This window comes from Falco punctatus (assembly GCF_963210335.1).
Source record: "Falco punctatus genome assembly, chromosome: 20".
In the NCBI taxonomy this organism is placed as follows: Eukaryota; Metazoa; Chordata; class Aves; order Falconiformes; family Falconidae; genus Falco; species Falco punctatus.
The window spans coordinates 584,987-598,586 of NC_137600.1; the positions used below are offsets into that span (position 1 = coordinate 584,987).

A 13,600-nucleotide genomic window follows, 5' to 3' on the forward strand; every position below is an offset into this window, starting at 1 on the left:
CTATGAACACACCCTAGGGAACCAGCTTTATGCTGCTGCAGGTCACTTACTAGTCTGAATGCACAGAAGAAAGTTCCTACCTTGCACCTCCCTGGCAGAGAGACGGCCCCAGAGCTCCCTTTCCGAGGCTTGCTGTGTTAGCCAAAGCCCCTTAGTGGAAGCGAGGGTGCTGGTTTATTTAGGAGCAGTTCATGTGTGACTCGTGTCAAATCCAGCCGGTTTAAAATTGGAGGGGACAAAAAAAGATGACAGCCGCAACAGAAATAGATACCTTGGTAATAGTTTTGTAGCAGGCTTGCAGAGAACCAGAAGTTACACAGAACATGCACCTTCAAGACTTAACGCTGACTGTTTCAAAGCCGTTAACGGGCAGTTGGCTATGTATTTCCTAATGCAAAAAGGTGAATTTCCTACCAGCTTGATGGGTTTTGAATTCGCTTTACACACGCACCATCAAAAGAAAAACCCACCCCGAGGTGTAAAGCGATGCTTGCCCCGTGCTGGTGTGGGGGCTGCCTGCCGAGCCTCGTCCTCCCTGCGCAGGACCACGGGCGCAGAGCAGCGGCCATCCCGGTGGCTCGCAGCAGCAATCCCGGTGGCTCGGACAGCGGGAGGTGGCTGCTGAGCCCGAGGGTTCCCAGCGGCTGGGGCAGCTCTGCTTTGTGTGAACGGGCAGCGACTCAATTCGGTATCAGCTCAAGGCGTAGTTTTACTATGGGGATGAAATGCTGCGTGCCTGGAGACAGACAGCTGCTCAAACCAGATAGGTGTGTATTAATTAGCACTGTATTCAGACTATTAATTTAAGACCACATTGTGCTGCCAGTGTCTGTTTGAGAACAAAGCAGCAAATAGTGCGTTTTATTTATACAGCACTCGCTTATGAGACACTGACTCCTAACAGTTACGTGCCTCTGCCTAAACGTGACCAGTAGACTTCCATGCTTCATCTGAAGGTGATGCTTGTCCTTAAGGAAAAAACAACGCATGTTCAGTGCTAATGCTTTGAAGACAGTTGTTGTTGTTCCTCCTCTTCCTCCTCCTCCTCTTTCCCCCACTGAGCTGGCTTAAGAGAAACCGTGCAAACCTTTCACGTGGGGAACTGGAGCTGAGGCAGTTTCCCCCCAGCACAAGGACACGAGGACTTGCAGTATCACATCCTGTGCTCTCGTCAGCATGGGAGCTCGTGTGAAAGTAGCCTGCAAGAGAATTATTTTGAGAGCTTTTTCTCCTATTCTGCTCAGAAGAAAAGCAGCAAGCATTGCTTTTATCTAGCCCTGTACAGATGATTGTCCGCTAGCTTACCAAGTCTCCGAGCAAACAGGATAGTAGACATCCTTGTTGAAATACAAGTCGCTATTCAGTAAGAGTTCGATAATGCAGGCTGTTAAATATTTATGAAAGTACGTTGTATACAAAGAGGACCAAAGAACAGGAGCCTGTTAGAGGTGTAAGTCTGACGCTCTCACGTTGGGTGTAACTGTACAGATATTGCCGAGCTATTTGTTTTGTGCCGTGATAGACGAATCCTTATTCTTTGTAACTTAAGGCATTAAGACTCGTGACAGATTCTTCATGGTCAGCAGTAAGGTAGTACTCACCCCCCGCATTCTGCGAGTCGCCAGCAAACCGCCTGACGTGTATAAAACTCTGCCTGCCAAAACAGAGGTTTAGCCGCTACTTGCAACTGGGCTGTCGGACATTGTAATGCTTGATATCAAAGAATGCTGTGGAGCACACTTGCTCTGAAGAATTTCTCTGATGAGCATGGTAGGGAATCTGTTCAGCATCTCATTGTTGTTAATTGCCATGCCTATGTGAAGTGAGAATGTATAAAGGACTTTTCTTAGCTTTCCTTACCTCATTTTGTCTAGATGTGTTGCATTTCGATGAAAAGATGATGTTTCTCTTTTTCCTTAGAAAACGTTTAGAATGTCTTGTGATATTTATTAACAGCCAGTCAGTCTTCTGCTCTCCAAAATGAATGTTTTGCTTACTGAGCCAGTAAAATTCCCTCCCTCCTAATTGAGGTGTTCAAAAATTCAGTAGCCCTGTCACTAAAATTGAGCCACAGGTAAATACAGATAACAGCCTTTGCCCTTTGGAGTAGCAGCTGCCGATTACTGCATACTTTTCTCAGAATTTATTTTAAGTAACTGTTTTCCTCATCTATGTCTGCAGAGGCTTAAAGGGAAGCACATGCCCATAGGTCTTAGAGTTTGTTAATTACCAAAGACCAGAAAACTTCCAGCTCGCCGCAGGTTGTTTCTGCCCAGCAGATCTCAGACAAATTCCACGCCGCTAGTGAGGTTATTCCACACACAACAGAAAATTCAGTTGTATGTGGGGCAGACTTGTCAGAAAGGGTTTCCTTCCTCGCCGTGCTGAAGGAACAGGCTATAGACAGATCTTCCTGGAGTTTGTCAGATGAGCAAGTGCCGTGTGGGTGCATGTTCTGTTAAGAGCCCAGAACAGTCTTTGGGCAGCCCTCTCCTTGCAAGGTGCAACATCTCCGTTCCAGCACGGCCCTTCGGAGCTGAAGGTAGCCACGTCCCGCTCTCACGGGGATGCCGGTCTGGCAGAAAGCTGCCTTGACATCCACGTTTGTGAAGCCTCAACCCCCCTGTACTGAAAGGGCTTCACGCAGACCGTTCCCAAGTCAAAGAGGGAGGGAGCTCGTGGAGGTGCCCCGTAGTCCTGCTCGGTTAGGAGCCTTAAGCCCAGCCTGGAGATGCTGGGTCTGGCTGAGCTGCAGCCTGAGAGAGCTGAAGGCATGAGGAACACCAACACCTCCGTGCAAAGTTTGGCTTCTCTCCTCTCTGGCTGCTGCTCGTAGTGCCTGGTGGCAGCGTGGCAGGTGGAGGGAGCGTTGAAATTCAGCACCTGAGGTAGCACGTCAGTGTTTAGCTGTGGCTAATTTTAGATCCTACCTGAATGTACCAAACTTGCCTCAAAGCACAGAGTCCCTCCTCTACATCAGAAACAGGAAGAAGAAGAAACAAAGAAGCGTTTGGTTTGAATTGAAGGAAAGAAAACTATTTGCCTTTGATTCAGTTTATGTAAATAGACATTTGAAGTGGCAAATTCCACCATTTCTTCCCTTCCAGATCCGTTTGCCTCTGCCTGTACATACCCAGCTGGCTTGGTTGGTGGGGACCAGTCTGTATCTTGTTTCCTGTTGTGTGCTGTATGCAGAAGATGTCTTTCTTTTGTCTGTAGTGTTTTACTATTTGGGTTTTGTCCTTTTGCTTACTTTTTGTATCTCACCCTTTGAATAAAATCAAGTGCCCTACATTAAACAAACGGAATTACTGGTCTTTAGTTAAATCTATTTAAAAATAGGTAACGCCCATGAAAGTTCAGGGCAGGACGTACAAAGCAGGAAGACACAGGGCTTAACTCGCCTCCCTCCCAACCGCCCAGGCTTTTTTCTCTTTTTGTGTGTGAGATAGAGAACACACTCCAAATTCCCTTTCAGAGGAAAGCCCATAAAGTACCCCCAGGGTGGAGCAGTCGGGATTACCGCCTGTACCTTAATTCTCATTTAACTATCGCTAGGTGAGACAAAATTGCAGTCAGCGTGGCCTGTGCTTAGTGGCTATTACATGGGTTCCTCAACTTCTGGAACTCGACGTTTCTTTTTCAAGAAAGAAACCTGTTTGGGTAACGCAGACGGGCTGGGGTGCAAGCCCGGGACTACGGCACCGATGCTGTGATATTGCAGTTAAGTGCACATTCTTGTGAGACAGCAGCTGGGGGCTTGGAGATTGTTCACGTCGAAAAAATGCCTGGATAACGCTGTAAGCGAAACCCGCAATGACAAAAAGACTGTCTGAAATTCCACCTCTCCTCCAGTCGGAGCCATTCATGGATTAATTTCCCCAGGGACCTTCACCTCTCCAGGGGAACAAGGATCAAACACAATCCTTTATTTTCCTAGATAAAGCGAGCGGTGTGGGCTTGCTCTTCTCACAGATACCTTTCCTACACCAGGACTGAAAGGTCACGAGGCTGCTCTCTAAGGCTTACTGCCTCGGAACAATGCACGTACGTCCTTAGAATCACAGTAGAAGGTCCCTACACAGCAGTTGGGAGCAAGACTGTCCCCTTCTGCTCACTCCGATCTGCCAAAAATAAGCGGCAGTTCTAGCTTGTGTCATCAGGAAATAAAGTTGTAAAGAAAAACTGAGCGAAATGCTCTGCGCTGCAGGCTTTCGTTGTCAGAGCGGCAGGACACTAACGGCACAGGGGATTCTGCAGCCGGGCGGCGCGGGAAGCCGGCTGTGTGCAGGACCTTCCCGCAGCGCCTCCGGGGCTCTGCTGCCCTTGGCACGAGACACCCTGCACTCGGGGCCCTTGACCACACTGCGGGTACTACGCTGAGAAGCAAGAGCTGTACCGTAACGGGTAGCTATGAGACGCTGCCAGCGCTCTCCTTGGCTCGTTTCTCCGTCTGGGCCACCGACAAATACAAAGGGGCGCATCCAGGGTCCTCAGCAAGTTGGTCCCGAGCTCGAGTTGCAAGAAAGACTTTTCCTTGAATCCCAGTGGGGCTGAAAGCAGCAAGACAAGGGGCAAAGGACCTGTGGGCACGTTGCACAGAAACTCTTCAGTCGGTGTGAAGTTCATCTAATACAATATGGCATCTGAAGAGAAACGCGCTCCCAGAAGCTGAGATTTACAGAAGGGCATAAGCTTTTGGTTTGAATGAATTACAATAGATTGCCGGCTGCACGGCGCTCCTGGGCCCCTCTGGAGCAACCTGCTGCCAGACATTGACCCCCTGCACGCTCCCACCGCCCGTGGGGCTCCAGCACAGCTTCAGGGCTGAGCCACAGGCTGCAGACTGCACACCTTCGTGCACGTTTCTTTACCTCTATTTACCTTTTCTGCTATAAAGCAGCGCCCACCCTTTACTTGCAGGAGTACGGAGCATAGCTGAGCCCCTGGGGAGGTGTTTATTCAGCACCTCGCTCTCCTCTTGCTCCCTGGTTGACTTTCCACCCCCGCAGAGCACCCCCGTAGCCCTGTACGACAGCCGCTCTCACGTAGAACACCCAGGTAGCACCCGGGCTCAGGGAAATGCCGCCTGCCCCCCCAACAAACCCAGTTCTCAGGTCAGTGGAAGATGCTCAGTGGGCAAGCAGCAGCCCAGAGGGTGGGCTGTGGGGGGCTGCTGCCCCAGACCCCCCCTGGATACGGACAAGTTTGGAAAGAAAACAATATGCAGCAACATTTTTGCTGGACGTAGGAGAACAAGGAGGGGATGGTACCAGGATGCTCTTTCACCCCAACACTGACTGGCAGCGGAGCCAGCCCTACAGGTCAGCCCCATCCACAGCCCAGGGCAGGCGCTCCGTGGTTTGGGAAGAGTGACCATTCCTCACACCACCTCAGGCAGTGCCAAAAGCCATTTTCTATTTTTTTCCCCCCTAAGCAAGCAGCCAGCCACGCTCATCGCAACGGTGTGAAGGTTCACACACAGTGAAGGAACTACCTCTCCTTTGTACGGAGACCCGCAGCAGAGCGTGCAGCGTGTTGAGGGCAGCGCACCGTTACCGGGCAGACAGCCCGACCTGCTGAGCTTGTGGGTCCTGAGCAGGATCCTGGTGGTCCCGCCAGCCCCACAGCATCACCGAGCTGTGCCACAGCAGCACCTCTTGGTGTTCAGAGCATTAACAAGGAGGATTTAAGGGCCTTAGTCTGAGTGGCAGCTGATGGGATTGCATGGGAAACATTAAAAAACGCCGTATGGGGGTGGAAATTCCCCTCGATGGAGCATCCTGGGCAGTTCCACTGCTGAGTAGCTGCCGTCCCCACCACCCACACACCCTCTTTGCTGGGCTGCTCATCCAGCCTCTCCTTGCTGCTATTACACCTACTTGTGTCTTGCCACATTTCCAGCTCCTACAGCTGGGAAGGTCCAACGAGCAGCACGCTGCAACGGCTCGGCTTCACCTCCCATCTCGGCTACAACTCCCAGTGCAACATCTGCCCCCCAGGCCACCCCACCCTGCCCTTCAGAGGACTAACAGCACCCAGGAGCCCACGGCACCCTGCACAGCCTGCTGCGTTTCCTTTATAGGCAGGAGACCATCCCTGGCCTTTCCCAAAGCGGTGAGAAGGCAAGGATCGTTCCCGACCATCGGAGGCACAGCCGGCGCTTGCACTTGGACACTCAGGCTCTCCAGCACCAGCTCAGACATAAAAGTGGGTTTCTGAAGTACTACAAGCCTGACCCAAAAGCTGCCCCGTGTGCCTCAAACGAGGCTATTTCTGACCTGTTTCTATGCGTTTATCAGCCGATAGGAATACATTGCAGGCATTTGAAAAAACAAAGGAGATGGGAAAAAAAGCAAGCGGACTTGCCAAGGTGGTCTGCTCAGTGCTGAAGAGGTTACCCAGCCTAAGAGAAAAATCAGACCCACAAATCAGACATGACGGGACTCCTTCCCCCTTCCTCAGTCTCATTCTTTATTGTTTAGGTCAAATAAAATATGTTCCCATGGTCCTTACAAATTCCTATGGAAACAAGTTTAAACAAACAAGCCGCTGGCCTGTGTCTGGACCACGAGCAGCAGCGTTACGGTAACACGGGATCCTCGAGGTGGCGGCGAGCCCAGACACTCTGGAGACACTCACAGCACCACCGGCTCCCAGCGAAGGGCCGGTTGGGCTCCCAAGGGCTCCCGTGCATCGGGAGAGCCGCTCGGACTGCGGGTGGGATGGGGGGCAGCGTGGGGGCCGGCCAGCTCCTTCTGGGCAGCAGGAGGGCACCCAGAGACCTCATTAGGATCTCACTATACCCTGTGCCTCGGCCGTCCCAAAGCGATGCTGCAGCTCCTGCCAAGAGGAGCAGCGGGCAAACCTGCCTGGAACGCAGCTCAAACCTCCCCGCTCGCTCCGCTCATTTGTGCCTCTGCCCAGAATTAATTCGCGCTGGACGAGCGCGCGTGGGCAGGGCCAGGGGCCGCACGGGCGCATCCCGGCTGGAGCAGGGATCTGCATCCCTGGCAGAGTGGGGCAGGGGGCACGGAGGCTGGGAGGGCGGCGTGCTCCAGCAGCCTCTCCGCTTCGGCGGCACCACACGCGCCAGCAAGTCATCGCTGGGAAGGAGACGCTGCCTCCCCTCCCTCCTGCTGCCATCGCCACTGGAACAAGCTCCTCAGGCCCACAGGCGGGTGCCTTCTGGCCCCTGGTCTGGGCAAGACCCCGCCTGCCCGCACGGGATGACTCACGCCGCATCGGCAAACCCCAGGGATGTGCCAGAGCTGGTTTCACCACCAAAGCCACCCTGCAGGACTATCGGCGTGTGGCTGCTGGCCCACCCGCCCTGGGAAAACCCAGCCTGGGCTGCAAAACCTCCTCTCCAGCGTGAGAGCAGGGCAAAAGCACTACCAGGACAGACAGAATGGCCCCTGTGGTCCCCGGTTGGACTGCTCTGCTCTCAGCTGCAGCGGGGACTCACATTCCTTCTCGCGTTTTTTGCAGCATCTCCTAGCCTCAGGAAGACATGCTTTTCCAAGTTTTTTTCAGAAAACCTGCTGAAAACTCAAGTTCTCTCCTATCTAAACAGCCCCAACTAGTCCACCTTGAGAAAACTCATGCCCCATGCCAAGGTCACGTTCAAGGGGTGACCTCCCCCCTAATGTAACATCAAGCCTGTGCCACCAGGTGGAATTTGAAGGGGATTTCAGAGTTGCATAAAGCTGGGAATTAACACACAGAAGAAGAACGGCTGAACCACACCAGGAGGATCCAGGGCTTTCTGTGACCCAGTGAATGCGCATTACACCCCTTGCTGATCATGTTGCTAAAAACTGCCATCCTCATCATCATCCTCCTCTCCATAGGTTGGACTTGAGCCTACAGAGGAGCCACGTCACCTCCCTTAGTATAACTGGCAGACGGCTTCCAGGAGGCGCTCATGGCAGGGATCATGATGGATTCCTTGCCTCAAGGACTGTCCCTGCAGGACCACATCCAAGTGAGGCAGGGGGCAAGTGGGTCTTTGGGCTGACATGAGCTGGCCCAGAAAGGCTCCTGCCTGCCAGCAGAGCAGCTGGGGTTAGGAAGGAATTTTTTCCCTGAGACTGTATGGACACAAATGTTGGGATCAGGGACTGAAGCCATCGGCTCCTTGCCCCCCTCCAGGTGCTGCCAGCCAGGAACAAGGACCTGTCACGGTCCCAAGCATCATCCCAGGCTTTGCTAGCTTAGTTTAGCTGAGAGGGGGCAGGGTGGGCTCCGGGAGCACCTGCCAGCAGGGTCTCTCCTTGGTGAAGCCACAGGATGGTCACCTCCTGAAAGGGGAAGGGTGCAGAGGCTGGGGGGCAATCGTCCCTCCTCCAGGCGCTGCTGGACCCAGGAAGGGACCCCCATCCTTTCACTCTGAAGCTGGGTGTCAAGGTTATTCTTTAGTCACTAGATGCCACTTTGTGCAGCACAAGGCGCCACTGAAAGGCAGGCACAGCTCCCGGTGAGCCGGCGGGACAAAGCGAGCACTAAAACCTGCTCCCAAACCCGTTGCAGCTTAAAATCTGCCACATCTCTTCAAGAAGTGTTCCGTACCTCCAGACTTTACCCCTTCCGTTGGGGTTACCACGTGTCCAAGTGGTATCGTGGCCAATGCCTACATGGAAAAGCAATAAAGCAAGTAAATTGAAGACAGCTACAAATAAATTAACGCACCAGCTGGATGCGACCAGCTGGTTTGTAGCAGGCCAGCGCCCAGGGGGTCGTGGATAACTGGAGGTACACTGGTCCCAGCTCTGAGAAAAACTGTTCTTGAGTAGATGTGGGTGGTAGCTACTAGCATAGGGAAAAGAGAACTGCAGTGAGATTTGGGCCTTAACACTGTGGAAACATCAGCAAATAAACACTTTTCTCATCAGTAGGAACAAGCGAGGAAACGTTCAGCTGGGACAAGGGCTCACCAGCCGGGGAATGCTGTGGTCTTTTTGACATGTTCTGCTTGTTTCAGTGACTATGGAAAGCGCTATATAAAGTCCTGTTCCAAAAGGAAATATGTGCCATTATTCTATGGCTGGAAAAAATAGAGGAAGAACTGCAGCTGCTCCTAAGACCACGTAGCCTACGTGGATGCTGCTTCCAAGAACGGAAACAGGTAGAAAAGCCCCAAGCGAGGGGTCCTGCGTGACCCACAGGCAGTTTCAAGCGGCGCAGAGCCTGCAGCTCCCACTGCTGCTGATGCTGCTGGTACCTGCCCTCCCCCGGCGAGTCTGGGAGCTCCCACCCCGGATCTTGGTCCCTGCAGGGCCACGGCAGCCGAGACCAGACCGGTTTCAGTGCGGGACTTGAAGGAAATGACCCAGCCTCCGGCCTGCCCAGCATGTTTCGACAGTAACTGTATCTCAGTGTCCCCAAAATACGATTTCTGATTTCTGAACCCCCTAGGGCTGCACGGCTGTTTGCAAGCTCCCGCCACCATGGTCTGATCCCAGAGGTGTGGAGGAGGTAGCATTAGCCTCCGTAGTCGTTAACAGATAGGCAAGAAAAAGAAGCGGAGCTACACTACATCACACGTCCCTTGAGAGCAAGGATTAACCCCCCCAGTCACGGCGAGTTTTTCTTTTTCCTGTAGCATCTCAGTTACAGTGAGTAATCCCGTCAAGTCTGGATCGTTATCCTGCAGGCACAAAGTCCTCCTTTGTTTAAGCCCAAAATTAACAGGGCAGAAAGCAGATACCCTTATCTCCGGGGTTTTCAACCCCCACACTCCTTTTCCCGCAGCTGACAGGGTGAAACACGGGCTGCAGCGGTGCGTGCTCCCGGGTGCCGGCTCAGCACCCCTGACCAGCGGGTGTCGAGGCGCGGCCGCACCTCCCTGCGCCACCGGCTGCTCTTTTCACGGCTGCCTGTCCTTTTTGCAGGTGGACCGCATTGCCGCCTCCAGAGACTGAACGCCACCGCCACTTCGCCGCCCGTGTGAGCGACTCGCCTCCCGCACAGCTGTCCCAGAGCCTGGAGGAGAAGGATCGCGAGGGGTGAGCTGCAGGCAGCCAAACCCACGGCCCTGGGCAGCCACCTCCTCTGCCCGGAGCCCAGGGCCCTCCGCGGCCGCAACGAGCATCGCCCGGGTCCTGCCTGCGCTGCGCGGCACAGGCTGGCAGCCCCAGATTTGAGTGTTTTGCACTGAGTAAGGCATAGAAAAACCTCCTAGATAAGTGACACAGTCACAGATTACTCGCTGGTTGCATTTTGCACTGAAGTTCTTGCCTTGGTTTTAAACAATAAAAGTCTCCAAAGATTTCTTGATTTTTTCAAGCAAATGCCAAAAGCAGAACATTCTACTTTCGAGATGCCAGTTTGTCTTTTCTTGGATGTTTTCTTCCTTTCTTGGCTTCTGCAGCCCAAGAAACAAAGCCAAGTTCACGACTCCCCCCTCCTTCCCCTTCTTTCCCTGTTCAATGACAGGTTTGGCAGCTTAAGCCTCTGTTGGTTTGACTTGAATTTCCAGCCCGCATGCTGGCGTGGTGAGGATGCCTCTTCTATAGACAGAATGTCGAGGTTACACCTTTAGTTCTTGTGATGGTTTTGTCACAAAAGCCTGGCTGGACAGTCCTGCACCTCACTTCATATGTTTAACACACCAGTCCCACGCAGACAAGAACAGCTAGCCAAAAAAAATCCCAACATACCAACCCAAAACCTGCTGAAATGTCTATGGCAAGCTCCTGAGAGAGGAGGAAAACCATCACCTTCCGTATGATTAGATTAGAAAACTACAAAAACAGTACAAGACACCGAGGAGTGGTGGCTTGGTGTTAACACTGTGGGGCTGGGATGTTAAGAAACACCTCTTGGCTGGCGGGGAGCGTTGCTTATGGTGAGCATCGTCACAGAGGCTGGGGACACAGCTAGGATGAAGGACACGTCTGACTTGCAGAGCCATAAGGCTCCCACTACTGTAAACCCAGCAGGCTGTGAATTCCTGAAGGCATCAAGCCCCAAGCTGGCCAGAATAACCCCAGATCCCGCTTGGTCCCTGATCACAGGTCAGAGATCATCACAACCTGGCAGTTACTACCCCAGAAACAACCAGGGTTCACCCAGACTGCTCCACTGTGACAGTCACCAGCATCTGGCACGTGCGGTGCTCACCCGGACACCGCTCAGGACCGATACTCCTTTGCAAGCTCCGATAACACAGGTCTCAGTGAGGAAGCGAAGGAGGCGTCGGTGTGGGAGAAGGCAGCAGTTGAAGCTGGCTTATACAACTACAAGATTTCAAAGGCAGCAAGTCTGGGAGCCTTCGTTTGCCTCCCTCTGCTCGCAGGTTTTGGTTTTTTCTTTGGAGTGAAAGATCAAGCTTTTCTATTTTTAGCCACAATCCAAGATGCTCGGTCACCCCCTGGCACCAAAGCCTTGCCAGACCTGCCATAACGCCAGGAGAGAGGTGGGTGGCACGGCGGTGCCCCAGGCTCTCCACAGGACGTGCCACCACCCCCAGGGTGCCTGCAGTCGGTGACATCAGCTTAACTGGAGTCCTCATTTTCAGCGAAGTGGAGAGCCCCCGGCCAGCTGCCAGTGCCCCAGCGCCAAGGCCAGCACCACCAGCTCTCTGGAGAGTACGGAACCCCCCTGGCACACGGGCTGCTATAAATCAGCCCTTATCCCAATTCAATCAATAACCTAGAATGTGTGTAGGGGTGGAAATAATCTAAAATACAACAAATAAGCACCGCAACATACTGCTTGTAATGTTTAAGGTAACCCGGGGCCATTCTGGCTGGCCTGGGCTAGGACCGTGCCTCCAGATCAAGGGCACATGATAAAAGACATGCAGACAAAGCTCACTCTTTAGCAGAGGGCAGCTTATTGCAAAGAGGAGGAAATATTAATTACAGCAGCACTGCAGAGGTGAATCTGCTGAAGGCAGTGGGTGAGTTTTCTGCCTGACTCATAACGCTGATTTGCACAGGCTCCCAGCACAGATGCTGCAGGTCTGATGTAAGGCGCTGCAGTAACTGGGAAATCGTTCCAGCTGCTTCACCAGGCTGCGTAGGGGGGGATGCAGGACTGGGAGAGATCTCCAAGCCCAGGGCCACCATGCCACCTAATCCCACCCTCAAATCAAACACACCTACAGCAGGACGTACTGTCCTGCCTGGGCGCTGTTCCACCCCAGCCCGGGGATTCCCTCACTTTTCCTGCCATCTGAACAAGAGCGTGGCTGCTGTTTGCCAGAACCACGCTTTAGGATAATAAAGGACAGTTGTGTGTATGTGAAAGTAAATTTGTCCTCTCCTCCTTGCTCTGCTTTCAAAAGCCTCACACGCAGACCTAAATAAACAAGCTGAACTGCGCTCTGCATGCTTGCACCGGTTGCTGTCGCACGCGATGCTCGCTCAGACACCGCGGGCTAAATCTAGCACAGATCTGCTCCTCTGATTGAAACACATTTAAAAAAAATTATTAGAGAGCAAAAACGTTGCCAGGCTGTGCCAGCCTAAATTAGGCGGACAAAGCAAAGCTGGAAACCTCTTGATGCTTCCCCACAAAACTGAAGCACCAAGTGCTGCTGAAATCCCGCCTGCACGGAACAGCAAACCAGCAGGGCTGCTCCTGCTGCGGACCCACGCAGTCCCCCAAGAAACTGCTGCTTGAGACAATGTCCCCCCCTCCTGCACAGCCTACAGATCCCCTAAGCTCCTCCAGCAGCCTGAATATGCTTCTGTCTTCCATGGAGCATGGGAAGCAACTGCGAAATCCTGCAGTGTCGATGCATCAGCAAACGCAGCATTCTGAACTCGCCAGCACACGGAGAATCCCACCCCCAGCTGCAAACCCTCCAGCGGAGGGGGGCGAGTGTGGAAATGGTTTTCAGTGCAGCTCATCCCTTTCGGTCTTTTCTCCTACAGAAAGGGAGGCGGCGGGGGGAGAAAGAGAAAAAAAAAACAACAAGACAAACCCCAAACCAACATCCTGAGCTGCCAGCGAAGTGATTTATCACCCAGCTGGCTGCAAACAGGCAGACGCGCATCACCGCTGCAAACGTGTCCTGCCTGCCTGTCTGCCCGGTGGGGTCAGCTGTGAGGAAATCATGTTCCAGCAACAGCAGAAAGGGAGGAAAAAAGAAGGCAGGAATTTTTGGATGGGAAATACAGGGGAAGAGGAGGGGAAAGGATGAAACAGGAGTGACATACCAAGTGTGAAAGACACGACCTGGCACAGTTTCTGCCCTTCTCCTACAGACGTCTGGGGCAGGACTTTATTGCCACGGGGGCAGGTACCTGCTGGGAGCTGGGGGCCACCATCCCCCGTGACACAGCTCCGATCCTGGTGGTGGTGAAGCCCCTCCCTCAGCCAGGTCTGCAAGCCCAGGAGTTGGCATTACCTGAACCACATCGCATTCCTGCGGGCACACGCGTGTTCCCCGAGTGAGGCGCGGAGCACGGGAAAAGGAACATCCTCACGCAGCCCGACAGGCAAGGTCTTCTGCACACGAACGCACCACCCGCAATTAAACCAAGCCAAATTAACTTAAAAACAATTCTGTGTTTGTTTTAGCTCTGAATTCTTTAAAAGAGGATTGCACTGAACTTATTTAGTTCCTGAACTGATCTTATTTGCGGGC

The 13,600-nt window shown here is 53.0% G+C and overlaps 1 protein-coding gene across 1 annotated transcript in view; it reads left to right on the forward strand.

Annotated features, from left to right (window-relative positions):
• The window catches only part of GFPT1 (glutamine--fructose-6-phosphate transaminase 1), a 49,220-nt gene extending 38,943 nt beyond the window's left edge, over positions 1 to 10,277 (forward strand). Inside the window, exon 19 of the mRNA XM_080370121.1 lies at positions 9,894 to 10,277. Coding sequence (XP_080226247.1) covers positions 9,894 to 9,923 — 30 coding nt within the window. The 3' untranslated portion in view covers positions 9,924 to 10,277. The remainder of the gene's footprint in view (positions 1 to 9,893) is intronic.
• The last annotated feature ends 3,323 nt before the right edge of the window (positions 10,278 to 13,600 follow it).